Source organism: Rhea americana, unplaced genomic scaffold (genome assembly GCF_003343005.1).
Source record: "Rhea americana isolate MKP2758 unplaced genomic scaffold, rheAme1 scaffold_469, whole genome shotgun sequence".
Taxonomy (NCBI): domain Eukaryota; kingdom Metazoa; phylum Chordata; class Aves; order Rheiformes; family Rheidae; genus Rhea; species Rhea americana.
Genome location: NW_028186611.1, coordinates 166,872 through 181,529, shown reverse-complemented (window position 1 = coordinate 181,529; position 14,658 = coordinate 166,872). Strand labels below are relative to the sequence as shown.

The window sequence follows — 14,658 nt, the reverse complement described above, 5'->3', positions numbered from 1 at the left end:
AGGAACAGTAGGATACTACCCAGTCACTTGTTCTAAGCTCCTCCCTGTACTCTGAAAATTTTTTACTTAAAACATGCCACAACACTGAAGCACCAAGGTCTATTAAAAGACATAATAGCTTTCTCTGGTATTTTTTCTGTCACAAAACTATGCCATTAGAACATAAGAGTACTTACTTTAAAAATACGTGGGGCCACATGAGACTGTCTCCCAGACCAAATCTGTTTAATGAGCTCTGCATAGGCTTCTGCAATTTCTCCTCTCATCCCCAGAGGATTGTCTTGATTTATTTCAGCTTCATATCTATCTTCCAGGAAATAGTCAGTCAGAGGTGGGGTATTGCTTAGACACTGAAAGAGCATTAAGGGAACTGAATTTACTGCACAGGATAATAAATCTGTATGACAAAGAAATAACAAACTCAGCTTCCACATCAGAGCATATAGTAGATTATTAACTAATCTATTGGGATAGAGTTTGAGTATATAGTTACAGAGTTCATTTTTAAAGAATTATTTGGACTCTGGGCAACAATTGCATTTTCAGAATATGGTTATCTTAAAAAACAAAACAGAAAAAAAGAACAAAAACATAAGAGATCAAGAGATTATAAAACAATTCTTTAGATGTTGCCTAGGCTGGCAGGAAAATCAGCAAGTCTTTCCTGTGTGTCATCTTTTTATCTTACCCCATTTTAATATTATCCCTACTTTCATTAATATACATCAATAGATGCTGCTTTCCTTGCTTAGGAAAAAGTACACTTCAATAAACAAACAAAAACAGAACTTCGATTACAGTCTTTTCTTAACTCAACTTAATTTCTCACAGTAGCCCCTACCAGATACTAAGCAGCAGAGTTTAAGTACCTAAGTGTGTGGGAAGGGAAGCAGTATTTCCCCCATCTACTCCAGCAATCTGCATTTTGGGCTGAGGCATAGATAATGTTGTTGTAATGAGGACAACTTCTAGTCGCAAAAAATTCCACAGCTTAACTACAAGTTGCATACAGAATCATGACATAACAAAAGAAATTAAAAAAAAAAAGAAAAGAAAACAGGGAAATCAAAAAGAGGAAACTCAAAAAAACAAAATAAATGAAAAAGTAAATAAAAATAAAAAAATATATCCAAGCTCTTTATAAAGGCCTGAAGTTTCAGGACTAGCAGCAATTAGCCACACAGTGCTAGAAGCATGTGTGTAGCTACAGTAGATCTTTCAGGAAGTTTATAAATGGCATCTGGAAAGTCAGGAAAAGTCTAGTCCTGCCTTTCTTAGCCTATTCCACTTTAACCCTCTTGTGCCTTGTGAACTTTATCCCATCAGAGACTTCCAGTTTCAAGGCCCAGACATGAACTCCTATCACCTCTTTTTCCAAGGAAGTGACAGAATCCTGTAGTACCTCCCTATTCGTGTGCTTACATGCTGCAATCGTTTAGTCATAGTCTCTCACTGGGAAATTGTTGCCTACATACAAGTTTTCCAGAATTTGCACAAAAAAAAAAAAAAAAAAAAAAGGAAAAAAAGAAGTTTGCATTTAAAAAGACAAATGCCTAGGAAATTAAAATCTAATGGTAAATACAGGGAACCCTAATTTGCCCTTAACATTAATAATTTCTGTGCAAAATTAAGACTGAAGTATGTTTGGATTAAGTTACTTTGATAATCAAAATAAATGAAAATATTTTTGACTCTTAACTGAGAAGGTCAATAAAGCATAATGTGGTTTAAGGTTGCCATGATGTAACTGATAATAAAGCGATAGAGAATGAACCAAAAAAGATGAGGTAGTCCAAGTTTACTGTGGTATACTGGAAACTACACACATAAAGTATTATAGCTGCTTTAAGAAGTGCTCTAGAAACAGGGTTTTGAAGCTATCCTAAGGTGACCGGAGTCCTTTTACACCATCTGTGCCACACTGAGGTCAAGTTGGCTTAACAACATGTTAGCTTACATTTTGAGTTCCTTTGCAAACGATCTCCTGCAACAAGCCTCTGCATTTTATTTAATAAACTAAAAAATCTGGAAGATTGCTGTATCAATTTAACCTAAGCATTATTAGCACTGCAAAACATTTACAATCTATCCCCCAAACCACCCTAAACCTGCACTCCTAAGTTACCAACAGTCTTTAAACAAGGACCTCCAGAACTGTGTGCAGTGGCCTGCTCATCTCACTTACGCTATACACACAGATTAAGTTCTCCTTTATGTTAGCCTGTTTTTGCCAGAGCACATTATCAGGATCTTATGCTGGTTAGGTATCTGTTTACTATGACTTTCCCCACAACCTTTTCAAAATCCATGTATTTCAAATATGGTTTCTCACACTATGCTCTGTAGCATTATTATGCTGTACTTAAACTAGACTAAATATGATCTTTTTTTTTTCATTCCCATATCAGTCTCTTCATTGAGCTATGTTAATACACACTTTTGTTTTCACAGACTGGAATCTCTCTTCTGTGCAACTGTTCTTGCATTTTATTCTGAAGAGGGCTCTTTCCAATTTTTACCTGTAATGCAGAATTCATGAAGCAGGTATTTCCAAGGTTACTGAGTCCACAAAGTCCAGGTTGTGACAGGGAAGCAGAGTCCCTGCAGTTGTAAGAATTATAGGAAAAGCCAGAACCTCTGGAAGGAAAGACAACACAATGTACTCTGCAGTAAGTTTACCCAGTCTCAGTAATGTTTAAGAGCAGCATCAAATACCAGTCGAAAAAATTGTTTAACGAAATGCACCAGCTTGTATGTTTCTGCTCCACCACACTGGCTAAAATTGGATACCAGGAGGGTGAAAAATACCTGCTAACTCTGGCAATGTTATTCTCTATGCAATCTGTTTTTAATTTATGCCTCCTAACACAATAATTTCCTGTATCTACAAGTACACAGCACACTATACTACTGCAGTAGTCTACTCTAAGTATCCATATTGAATTTTGTAAGGACCGATGAGAGAATTACTGTCTCTACCTGGTAAGGCAGCTAACACAGATGGAGATAGGAATATAATCCTATCCTACGTAGGATATAATATAATATATAGGATATAATGTAGTATATAAGTTTATAATCCTATAAACCCCTTCCCCAAAAAGAAGGAAAAAAAAAAGAATTAGGCAATGCCGTAAGAATCAGGCAATGCCCTAATAGTTAGTAAGCTCTGGAACATGCATTTCCAAGTGAGGAGGGAAGAACAGAATAAGATTGCTTCAAAAATAAGTCTGGTTAAACACATATGCAAGGGTAGCAGAAGTAGTTATTTTACTCCTTTTCTATTCAGGCAAGGATGCATAGCAGTCACAAGAAGGTCAAGGAATACAAAGAAACGTTCCTGCTCTTACCCCCTGCCCAGGTGGGAGCTGTTCAGTCCATAGGAGTTACTGCTATCACCATTAGTAATGACAGAAGTGGCAGACACTGAGGAATAAGAACTTGCTGATGATTTTGAAGAGGTAGTAAAGGTTCTGCTAGTTGCAGTACTTGATCTGGGAGAAAGGAAAAAGTAGAAACAGTGCTACTACTTTTTTCAGCCTCTCCCAACCCCCACAAAACTCCAAGGACTTGTCACTTTAAAGTTAGTTCCTTCACCCAGAGTTTAAGCTTTGATCTACATGGTCATATTTCCAAGTACTTGTCTGGAACAGAAAATGTAGCAAGAGCATTGAAAGTAGCAGCAGCAATTCTTGCTTAAAGCAAAATCTCCATCCATAAAGCAAAATAAGAAGGCAACTTCAATGCAGCAAATGAAAGAGAAGTAAGTTTTAAGTTTACTCATAAATCACCTTGAAACAAGCAAGTAAACCCCCCCCCCAATATTAAGACCAAAAAGTACTTCTTCTGGGTAAAAAGTAACAAAAGAAGCCCTCCTCTACTTAAAACACAAACAACCACTCAAATAGGATATTATTAACAAGAATTTAATCAGTTTGGACACTAAGCGGTTTGCTATGGAGTCTAGCTTGTATAACTACATTCCTCGGGGCTAAGACACACTGCTATGTTCACGCAGTGCAAGTATCTCAATCCTCAGCACTATGAGGCTGGATGCACAACGACTAAGCTGTTTAGAAACACAGCACATAAGGAATACTGCTGTGAACACCCAAGTGAAACGCATAATCCTTCCCAAGAACAAACCAATAGCACTTGCAAGGAAATGCAAGAAACAGATCACAGAAGCCTCATCTAGGCATAGGATTTCCTGGGGTGCTGAATCTAAAAACGAAGTTGGAGGAAAACCCAAGAGGAGCTGAGCAGCATTTGTTAGGCAGACAGCTGCTGGACTTTGGAAATTGGGGAGGGAAGGGAAGGGAGGCCTTCAAACCATACTGGAAAAAGAATACAAGTTTCAACTAATGCAGAACAAAAATACATCCTCCTCCCTCTAAGCCAATAAGGCAACACATAAGACCTGTACATCAGTGCACGCAGCACGGGGAATGAACAGGAAGAATTAGGGATCTCTGGGCAGCTGCAGGGCCATGATCACATTCAAATTACAGAGAGATGCTAGGATCACAACCCCAGAAATCAGGAGAGCAACCTTTGCACTCTTCAGGGAATTACTTGGAGGAATCCCATGGGTTAGGGCCCTAGAAGAAAGGGGGCTCCAGGGGAGCTGGCTAGTATTCAAGCACCACTTCCTCCAAGCTCAAGAGCGGTGCATCCCAAGGAGAAAGAAGTCCAGCAAAGGGGGCAGGAGACCTGCATGGATGAGCAGGGAGCTCCTGGCCAAACTCAGATAGAAGAGGAAAGTACACAGAATGTGGAAGGGACAGGCCATTTGGGAGAAATATAGGAACACTAGCAGAGCATGCTGGGATGTGACAAGGAAGGCTAAGGCCTGTTTGGAATTGAGTCCGGTAAGGGATGTTAAGGACAACAAGAAGGGCTTCTTCAAATACATCAGCAGCAAGAGGACTGGGGAAAATGGGCCCACTGCTGAATGGGGTGGGGACTCTAATGACGAAGGCTACAGAGAAGGCAGAAATACTGAATGTCTTCTTTGCTTCAGTCTTCACTGCTAAGGGCAGCCCTCAAGAATCCCTGAGTGTGGAGGCAAGGGAGAAAGTCTGGAGAAAGGAAGACTTTCCCTTGGTCACAGAGAATTGGGTTAGAGATTTTTAGGCAAGCTTGACATCCACAGATTCATGGGCCCGAAGGGGATGCACTCACAAGTGCAGAGGGAGCTGGCAGATGTTGTTGCCAGGCCATTCTCCATCATCTTTGAAAGGTCCTGGAGAACTGGAGAGGTGCCTGAGGACTGGAAGAAAGCCAGTGTCACTCCAGTCTTCCAAAAGGGCAAGAAGGAGGACCCGGGCAGCTACAGGCATAGGCTGGTCAGCCTCACCTCCATCCCTGGAAAGGTGATGTGACATTCTGTATGTCATCTCCAAGCGTATGGAGGAAAAGAAGGTGATCAGGAGTAACCAGCATGGATTCACCAAGGGGAATGCTTCCTGCTTAACCAATCTGATCGCCTTCTATGAAGGAATGACTGGCTGGGTAGATGAGGAGAGAGCAGTGGCCGTTGTGTACCCTGACTTCAGCAAGCCTTTCGACACTGTCTCCCGCAACATCCTCCTAGATAAGCTCAAGAAGCGTGGGTTAGACGAGTGGACAGTGAGGTGGCTTGAGAACTGCCAGAATGGCAGAGCTCAGAGGGTTGTCATCAGTGGCATGGAGTCCAGCTGGAGGCCTGTGGCTAGTGGAGTCCCCCAAGGCTCAGTACTGGCTCCCATGCTTTTCAGCTTCTTCATCAACGACCTAGATGAAGGGACAGAGTGCCTCCTCAGCAAGTTTGCTGATGATAGCAAGCTGTGAGGAGTGGCTGCTACGGCTGAGGGCTGTGCTGCCATTCAGAGAGACCTGGCCAGGCTGGAGAGCTGGGCGGAGAGGAACCTCCTGAGGTTCAACAAGGGCACGTGCACGGTCCTGCACCTAGGGAGAAATAACCCTAGGCACCAGTACAAGCTGGGGGCTGACCTGCTGGAAAGCAGCTCTGCAGAGAAGGACCTGGGAGTGCTGGAGGACAACAAATTGACTATGAACCAGCAATGTGCTCTTGTGGCCAAGAAGGCCAATGGTACTGCGTCCAGTTCTGGGCTCCCCAGTACAAGAGAGACATGGAGCTACTGGAGAGAGTCCAGCGTAGGGCTACAAAGATGATCAGAGGGCTGGAGCATCTGCCCTGTGAGGAATGGCTGTGAGAGCTGGGCCTCTTTAGCCTGGAGAAGCGAAGATTGAGGGAGGATCTTATCAATGTCTATAAGTACCTGAAGGGAGTGTGTCAAGAGGATGGGGCCAGACTCTTTTCAGTTGTCCCATGCGAAAGGACTGGAGGCAACAGGCAGAAACTGAACCACAGGCACTTCGACCCGAATATACAGAAAAACTTAATTTACTGTGAGGGTGACAAAGCACAGACACAAGCTGCCCAGAGAGGTTGCGGAGTCTCCTTCTCTGGAGATATTCAAAGCCCACCTGGATGCAATCCTGTCTAGTGTGCTCTAGGGGAGCCTACTCCAGCGGGGGGGGCTGGACAAGATGATCATGAGAGGTCCCTTCCAACCTCAACCATTCTGTGAACAGACACTGGAAGAGTCCAAGCTCCTGTGGTTTTCCTTTGGTGAAAGGTGCTACATGTCTAACAGAGATAAACACCTTCTGCAGCAACAGTAACATTCTATCTGTACAGGAATAAACAACTGTGAAGAAAGGCTTCATCTAGCCCTCCTGATTAAGCACAATTGTCTCCCAAGTTAACTCCCATTTGGGCTAAAATATCTCTTTTAGAAAAGATCTGCCATCATGGTTTTATAATGGCCAGCAATAGCCAATGCAGCAACCCACAGGTAAACTGTTCTAACGATCAATCATCTTTCCTTTTAAAAGAAACATGCATTTTTTTTTGCAGTGTGCATATCCGGCTTTCACTTTCAGACACTGGTTGCTACAGAAGCTCACAATCAGGAGACTGAACCAGTACCAGCATCACACTGCCACAGGAGTCCAGCATGTACACAGGGCTTAAGTTCTTTATTCTCACATATACAACTTCATACTTAATTGCACTGATGTACACTGTTATCAGTTTGCCAATTAAAGACTGCAATTACAAGTCTGTACACAACGCTACTCTGAAAGCATGATGTCAAGTGCCAAGTCAAGCACTTAAAGTCAGGAACTAATGATGTGTCCATGCAATCTAACCCCTTTTGCTGAAGAGGTCCTCTGAAATCAGGACATGTGGGACCAGGGAAAGGAAATACTAGTTTCAAAGATGAAAGGGCACTTATTTATTGCATTAAGTCCTTAAAAAGTATGTATTTATCACAGATGTCTTAATAAAACCTTACAGTAATTGTACAACATGTAGTATCACTAAAATATTGTAATCAAACTGAATATATATCTAAATCAAGATGAAGTAGTTGAGACAGACCACATGAGTTACAAGATGGGTCAACCAAATGACAACTCCTCAATATTTTCACTGAAACGAGTACCAGTAAGAAAGAAGTCATCTGTAACACATGTACAAGGCTACTAGTAAACAGAGTATCATGAAGAGAAAATAGCAAGAAGTTCTAGCAGTGACTTCAAGAATCAGAAAGATAGTTTGCTACTGCATATTGACAAGACAGACAGACAACTTCTGGTCAGATATGAACAGTATTTCATGAAAATTCCCATTTTATCATGCAATACCTGTGAAGAAGGTGCTATTTTTATACGATCAACCTGATTTCTTACTCATCTGTGCTAAGAAAATGATATGCAGGCTACACAGTGTATGCTGGGACATATCCTGAACTAGCAGAGTTCAGGCTGATGTTTTGCGGAATCTTGTAAATAAAAAATTCAGGAAAGGACCAAGTTTCAGAGAAGAGAGTTATTGGCACTAACCTCCTTCAGAAACAAAGTATGTTTACAATACTGACATCACTCTGTCAAGTGCCAAGCATGCAGAAAAGCAGCTTTCCTTGAAGAAGCCAGAGCCCTTGACAAGCAGTAAATGGTGACAGTGGTGGGGGAAATCTGACCACAAACTTGTACATCTCAGTTATCTTCTGAGCGTGCATTCTGCAAGTAATGAGTGACCTGAATGCCTACTTTTCCATGGTCCCATTTTGCACAGTTACACAGATGCTTACCATTCCTTTCTCTTGGTGTATCCCTACTACGTGATACTTGATGGGAATGGTCCGTGTTGTAACTTTTTGTATCTGTACTACCTGATACTTGGTGAGAATGGTCTAGTGTTTTAACCTTCTAGTGCCTAGAACAATACCGCTGTGTTAAGCGGGATACAAATAAGGAACTAACAAGGTCTTGGAAATCTGTGAGAAAGAACAGCGGTTGGTTACATATAGATCCTGTGGCTTCCAGCCACAGAATCACCATGAGAAGCAGTCAACATGAAGGTCAGAAGTTGGGGGTCGCTATTTCATTACTCTTCAAAGTCAAATGTGGCCCCCGAAATAAGTCTGCATGCGTGCGCAGTATCATAACTTAGTTATGCAACCGGGGCGGAGTTGGGCTAGACTCCCTGCACTTGTTGGCCCCAGGTGCCGGGACTCCCGCCTACCGCAAATAATCATAAATACTGGAGCTTTTCCGAAGGAGGGAGAGGCTGCTACACAACAGAGGGCCACGTTGCCTCCTCGGGGACGCCCGAAAAGATTGTGCCTGCCGACTCTCTCTCTCATCATGCAGATGATCGGGACAAGAATTGAGGTGGTCCTTCTCAAGATTATCATCGGGTTGGTCTGTTTGTAAGTATCTACTAATAAACTTCTTGCTACTGAAGAGTGTGTGTGTGTGCGTGTGTGTGTGTGTTTGTGCTGTCTTGCCAAACCAGATGTTTGGCCCCCGGGAATCTAACTAGAACACTTGGCAGCAGATGGCTCTACCTCCCATTTGGTTTATGCCATTAAAAGTCTAAATACAGAAGAGCTGTCTCCTAAGCTTTTAATATTACAGTGATGCACAGCAAAGAAAAGTCTCTCTAAATATGACCTCAGCTGGAGAAAAGGAAAACCTTTGCATCGAACAGGATTAAAATTTGGAGTTAATTTGATACAGCAAGATGGGCCCCATTCTTCAGAACTTCAAAACCTAAATACATTTAGAAAACATAGCACCTATCAATGTTACAGATTTGCTTTGCTCCATAGAAGATCAGAACAAGTTTCCAGGGCGACAGTCTTGGTTAGCATTCTTAGCCATCCTGTTGACACCCTTCCCAATGTGCATCCTACAACACCTTTTGCTTCCAGAAAGTGTCAGTTAGTTCCTAAAGACAAGAAACCCCCTCTTAATACAGAATACTTCACACTCCAAGGCCCTTGTCAGTACTCAGAATTTGTAAGACACACACTTTCTCTGGGCTGGAAACTCTACACCTTTCGTTTTGCTACTTTTGTTTCCCACTTCCTCTCCCCAAAACTCTATTTGATTCAATTACCAAAAATAATAGGGACTATTTATACATATAAAGTCTGTGGATGAATATCATAAAACTTATTATGCTGAGGTCTTAAATGTATACTACTGATGTAGCATAACATGTATATGGACACACATACGCATACCTGTGGGAAGACAAGCCATGTCACAACCCAACAACATTTGAACCCTTCAGGACAGGGAGTTTTTTACCAGCTTTTTTCCCCCCACATTTAAAATGCTGGCAGTGTTTCATTGCATGAAGACATCTCATATCCAGAACAAAAGAATAAAACAAAACAATGTTTTCAATGAACAACTCAGAGCATACTCTTAAGTTCCAGAGTACTCCTTCACATGAGGTTTATTTGATTAGGTATCTGGCAAATGAAAGAACATGGCTAAATGAGCAGCTGAATTTTTTGATTTTTAAAATAGCTTTATCTGAAAATAATTTTCTGCTGTTCCGGGGGTGGAGGGAATCCATGTTGTTCCCAGAACTTACCTATGTACAAGACCAATACTAGTAATAATAATAAATCTTTGCAATGTGCTTTGCTGGATTTCAACATTATAAAAAGCTGCAATTTAGACAATGTTTTCACAAAACTAAATGAACTATTTATAAAGCTACACTTAATAAAAACAAGCCTTGAAAAATTAAGGATTCTTGACAGAAGATGAGAAATAGCTAGAGAATATTCAGACATCAAATAAATTACAATGTATTCAGTATTTACACATTTATAGAAAGGTATGCTAAAATAGGAATGGAAAACAAATAAACTTCAGAACCGATTATGACTAAAGTGAAAAGATAAGTATAGACAGTTCCAAATGGATTAGTGTGGAACACTGCCAATGATTCAAGAAATAAGCTGAATTTGACATACTCACCAAGAATAGATTCTGTAACAAAAATATGTAAAGAATATCAAAACTATTATTTTAAGTCCCTTAAAAATAGGTAAAAGCTTTGTGAAATAACTCTTGAGAAGTAGAAGAAAATCATTAACCCATACAAATGAATGCTCTAATCTAGAATGGCATCCAGCCTACTGATACTTGATAGGGAGTGAAGACAGGCAACAGAGGGAGCACCAAATGGCAGGAGAAAAGTTCCCTGGGACCATCAACATTTAATAAATGTAAATATGTAGACTCAACTGTCCCAGAAAAAGTCTGAATTGCAGGCTACTGGAAGATAGTAGTATACCACAGCAGGTGTATTGTTATTTATACATTCTTCTTACAGGGAATCTCTTTTTATCCCTCCTACACACATCTGCTACTGCCCACACTAAAAGGCAGGATACTGGGCACATCTGTGCCAAATCTGGTACCGCCATTCTCACACTTCTGGCAGTTTAAGTATGATTCATACACATTTTGGGGGTTATCAACAGCCACAGAAGACATAGTTAAATCTAATAAGAAAATACTTGCTTTTTGTTGGCATCTTTTGTATATGCCTACAGAAGAGCAAGTACTCAGCTTCTTTCTCCTTCGACTTCAACCACAGAAGGAAGCTTAAGTCCAATCATCTTTCTCCTGACTTGCCTTACACAACACAGCTGAGTTGGGTGTAGGATGCCATAATGTTAGTCCAACACTGATTGTTCTGATCCAAAGACATTAAAGTATACCATTTTCCTCAAAGGTACCTTCTCCCTGGCCATATAAAGAGGCCCTCATTATTTGATCAGCAGTTTGCATACTGATCAGCATACATCAGGGTCAATCCTGAAGAGCAGTGGAAATCTAGCTGGCCAGCTGCTTCTTCCCCTCTTTATCTTTCCAAATAGTTTTTGAATAAATGGATATCATGCATTTAACCTACAAGACTAAACAAGGGACGATAGTCAGAGAACAGAGCTTTCTAAACTAACGCATCTACCTGAGTAAGGAAAACAAATTACGTAGAACAAACATGCTTAGTTTCTTTAACTAACAGAGACAAGGGAAAAAGAAATAACCAGAATAAAGTACAAAGGAACAGATAATCCTATTGGTATGATTTGTTACTATTTTCTCCACCACCACCATCAGCAGGTACCCATCAAGTCAAGCAATTTCATGAGTCCTACATTGTAATAAACAATCCTAATGAGTAAGAAAATATTAACTTGTACACTGATAACCATTTTCACTTAAATATCACTAGAGATATATATGTTTACATATCAGATTAGCTATTGAAAACAAAAGACAATTGATGTCTGGGAAAAGTACAGGGCTCCTTTTTAGCTTTGCTTCAGTTGGAAATAAAAATCTTAGTGCTCGTAGCTTGTCCTCTGCGCATGGCTGCCTCCCTGCAGCTGTCAAGTAATGTTTGGTTTTTTTTTGTTTTTTAAATGTATGCATGCATGCATCTGATGAGTATTTATGCAACTTTTACACAGCACTCTCACAGAAAGTTCATTGCAATCCTATGGACGCTCTCAGGACCCATTTACTAAACATTATATCTCAAAGGCAGAGTTACCATCTTAAGATAGGTTCCACTGACAATCCAATTCTGATCTGATCCCCAAATTTTAAACTAGTAAGATCTTCACATCAACAAGTTCTCTTGACAGCGAGTTCCCTACGTTATTTTTTTTGTTAGAAAAACATGTTCTTTATCAGTATTGAGCCTGATGGCTTCAGTTTCACTGCACTTTGCACTCCTTCTGCAGGAGAGTAGATACAGACCATTTCCTCATAGCTGTATCCAACTTTTTCTACACCATTCATTATATACACACACAGCATTTCATCAAGCCCCCATCTTATCTCTATACCTTTAATTTAGAGAAGAGATAAGTAAGAGCTGTGTCAACATCTACAGGCTAATGATTGTCTTTTGGGAGGTAGGGGAGGAAGTCAAGCCATTTCTATATCCTTTTTAAGGATGAACTACCACAACTTGAAGTATTTGCTTCCAGCAGCTTTGGCAACATACTGCAATACACTTTTCGTTCTACATATTAAGACACAAGTTTTTATTTGACTGTGCAGTCTACAGAGGCAGGTTTTTAAGCAGACTAGTTTAACATAAATAATACTTTGCTCATTTCCTAAGCAGTGTATGAACATAAGCTTTTTAATCCTTATACTGCCTATTTGAAACAAGCTTTAAAACAGAAGAAGATTGCTAAGACAAGAAATTGGTATGCAAAACAACTGAAGAATATTTACATTCAAGGTTTTATTTCCTCCTTCAAAATACCCAGAAGAAAGCAGCCCACAAAAAGACAAATTTGGGCTTTCATGGAGAACAATTTGCCACTAAAAATCAAGCAAGCAAGCTGGACAGAATAGTGGGACCTCTTTAAATAGCTTACTTTGCCAGAAGAGACTGTCTAGGCCATGTTCCATCTTCATTCTTCACTTCTATTAGAACAATCTGAAAGAGTTCATGAGATAAAAACAGATAACTGCAATTCTACTATGTATATATACACACTGCAAAATCATTAACAATCACTTTCTCAATGATTGCTCAAAATAAATAAAAGGGAATTAAATAGATTGCATATTAAAGAATACAGTACATAAGAATCCGAAAACCAACAGTTTTTTAGAGAAAGCACTACCCATGAAAACATACATTGGAAACTGCAGAGCGTATTAGTGTATACTGCCATCATTTACTGTGATCATTAAAAATCAAAAACAAAAAAAGACCAAACCCTTACCTGACCCTGATAGAGCCCTGCATCTTGCACAGTACTATCCAGTTTGCTGAGCTGCTCATAAGCATTACTCATATACCTGTTCCATAACCTAGTTTCCTTTTCAGCTGGGATATTAAATAATTTTCTCATTTCTTTCTCAATGGTAGCTGTTTGAGAGGGTGAAACAAAACAAAACAGAAGCATTTTAAGGACAGTACCACAGTTGACATTCAGCATTTTTACATGGGAAAATACAAGGAATGATACAAATAAAGATGTCAAATTTCAGGAAGAATACTTGTGCAGGGAAAGCCATTAATGAAATGCCTAAAATATTCACACACAAAGAAGCAGCAGCCAGAGCAGAACCAGAGCTAGAACTGCTTTCCACAGGAATAACATGATTGTTTCTCAAGCACAGGTCAGTTAGCAACAAGCTCCTTAATGCTCTTAACCTTCACTCACTGCATTACATATGTAGAATCACTGTGACTGGAAGGAACCTCAGGAAGCCTGTAGTCCTACCTGCTCAAAGTAGGGTCAATACTGAATTTGGACCAGGCTGGTTGAGGCTTTATCCAGTCAGGTCTTTAAAACCTTCAAGGATGGAGATTTCTCCACTCTTCTGAGCCTCATTCAAACGTTCAGCTGTTCCCTCAGAGAAATTGTTTTCCGCATCTTATTCAACTGGAACCTCTCCTGTTTTAATTTATGACTATTGTCTCTGTTTTCTTGCTTTGTACCTCAGTAAAGATCCTGAATCCATGCTCTCAGTAACATCATCATGGATGCTTGGGGGAAGGAGGCCACTATTAAGAGGGCCATGCAAAGCTTTATCTTCTACGGGCTAAGAAAGCCCTGTTCCCTCTGCCTCTCCTTACACATCACGTGCTTCACTCCCCAGCCATTTTGGTGGTCTCCACTAGACTTACTCCAGTTTATCAACCTTTTTCTTGCAAGAATAAACATATTTTGAGGGAATATAAGAACATAGTTCTCAATATCAGAGAGATACTTACCAATAGTATCCGCTTTGCTGAAATGGCAGCTCACCACATTATCAGGGTCGCTGTTCTCACAAAGTTTCAACTCAAGAAGATAAACTTCAACCTTACAATGCTTCACAAACAGACCGTATTCCACTACCTGAAAACAGAAGGCAGATGCAATGGGCGACTAACACAAACAAGAAAGTTAAAGTGCTTTACTGAATAGCCCTGAATAAACTACATTTGCTTAAACGTCTTATGTCTTAAAGAGTCTGGCAAGTCAAATTCTAAAGTGAACACTGACTTGCTTCGAAGTTCAGATCAAAGTCACAGCCTCTCTGCTAGTTTAGGATTGGGTTTTTCTTTTCTTAAGGAAAAAAATCCCACTATTCCTTCCCCACTAGAAAGCTCCAAAGGTACAGACCTATCATCATAGCTGAACTGGTAATGTCAGCTAATTACAGGTAAAAAAAATCAATCAAGCAATCAGAGCACTTTAAAATACTTACCTTTTTCATCTAGCCTTTGGCTAAGGTTTACTTAAAAAAGAA

At 40.2% G+C, this 14,658-nt stretch overlaps 1 protein-coding gene across 2 annotated transcripts in view; it reads right to left on the bottom strand.

Moving 5' to 3' along the window:
- Positions 1-14,658, bottom strand: part of USP4 (ubiquitin specific peptidase 4) — a 48,975-nt gene that overhangs the window by 26,215 nt on the left and 8,102 nt on the right. Inside the window, exons 4-9 of one of the 2 annotated variants that reach the window (XM_085316397.1) lie at positions 14,138-14,264; positions 13,140-13,285; positions 12,786-12,847; positions 3,351-3,494; positions 2,520-2,637; positions 177-350 (exon numbers count right to left, since the gene is read on the bottom strand). In XM_085316397.1, the coding sequence (XP_085172523.1) occupies positions 177-350; positions 2,520-2,637; positions 3,351-3,494; positions 12,786-12,847; positions 13,140-13,285; positions 14,138-14,264 (771 nt within the window). The remainder of the gene's footprint in view (positions 1-176; positions 351-2,519; positions 2,638-3,350; positions 3,495-12,785; positions 12,848-13,139; positions 13,286-14,137; positions 14,265-14,658) is intronic. The other variant, XM_085316396.1, reaches the window with a different exon arrangement.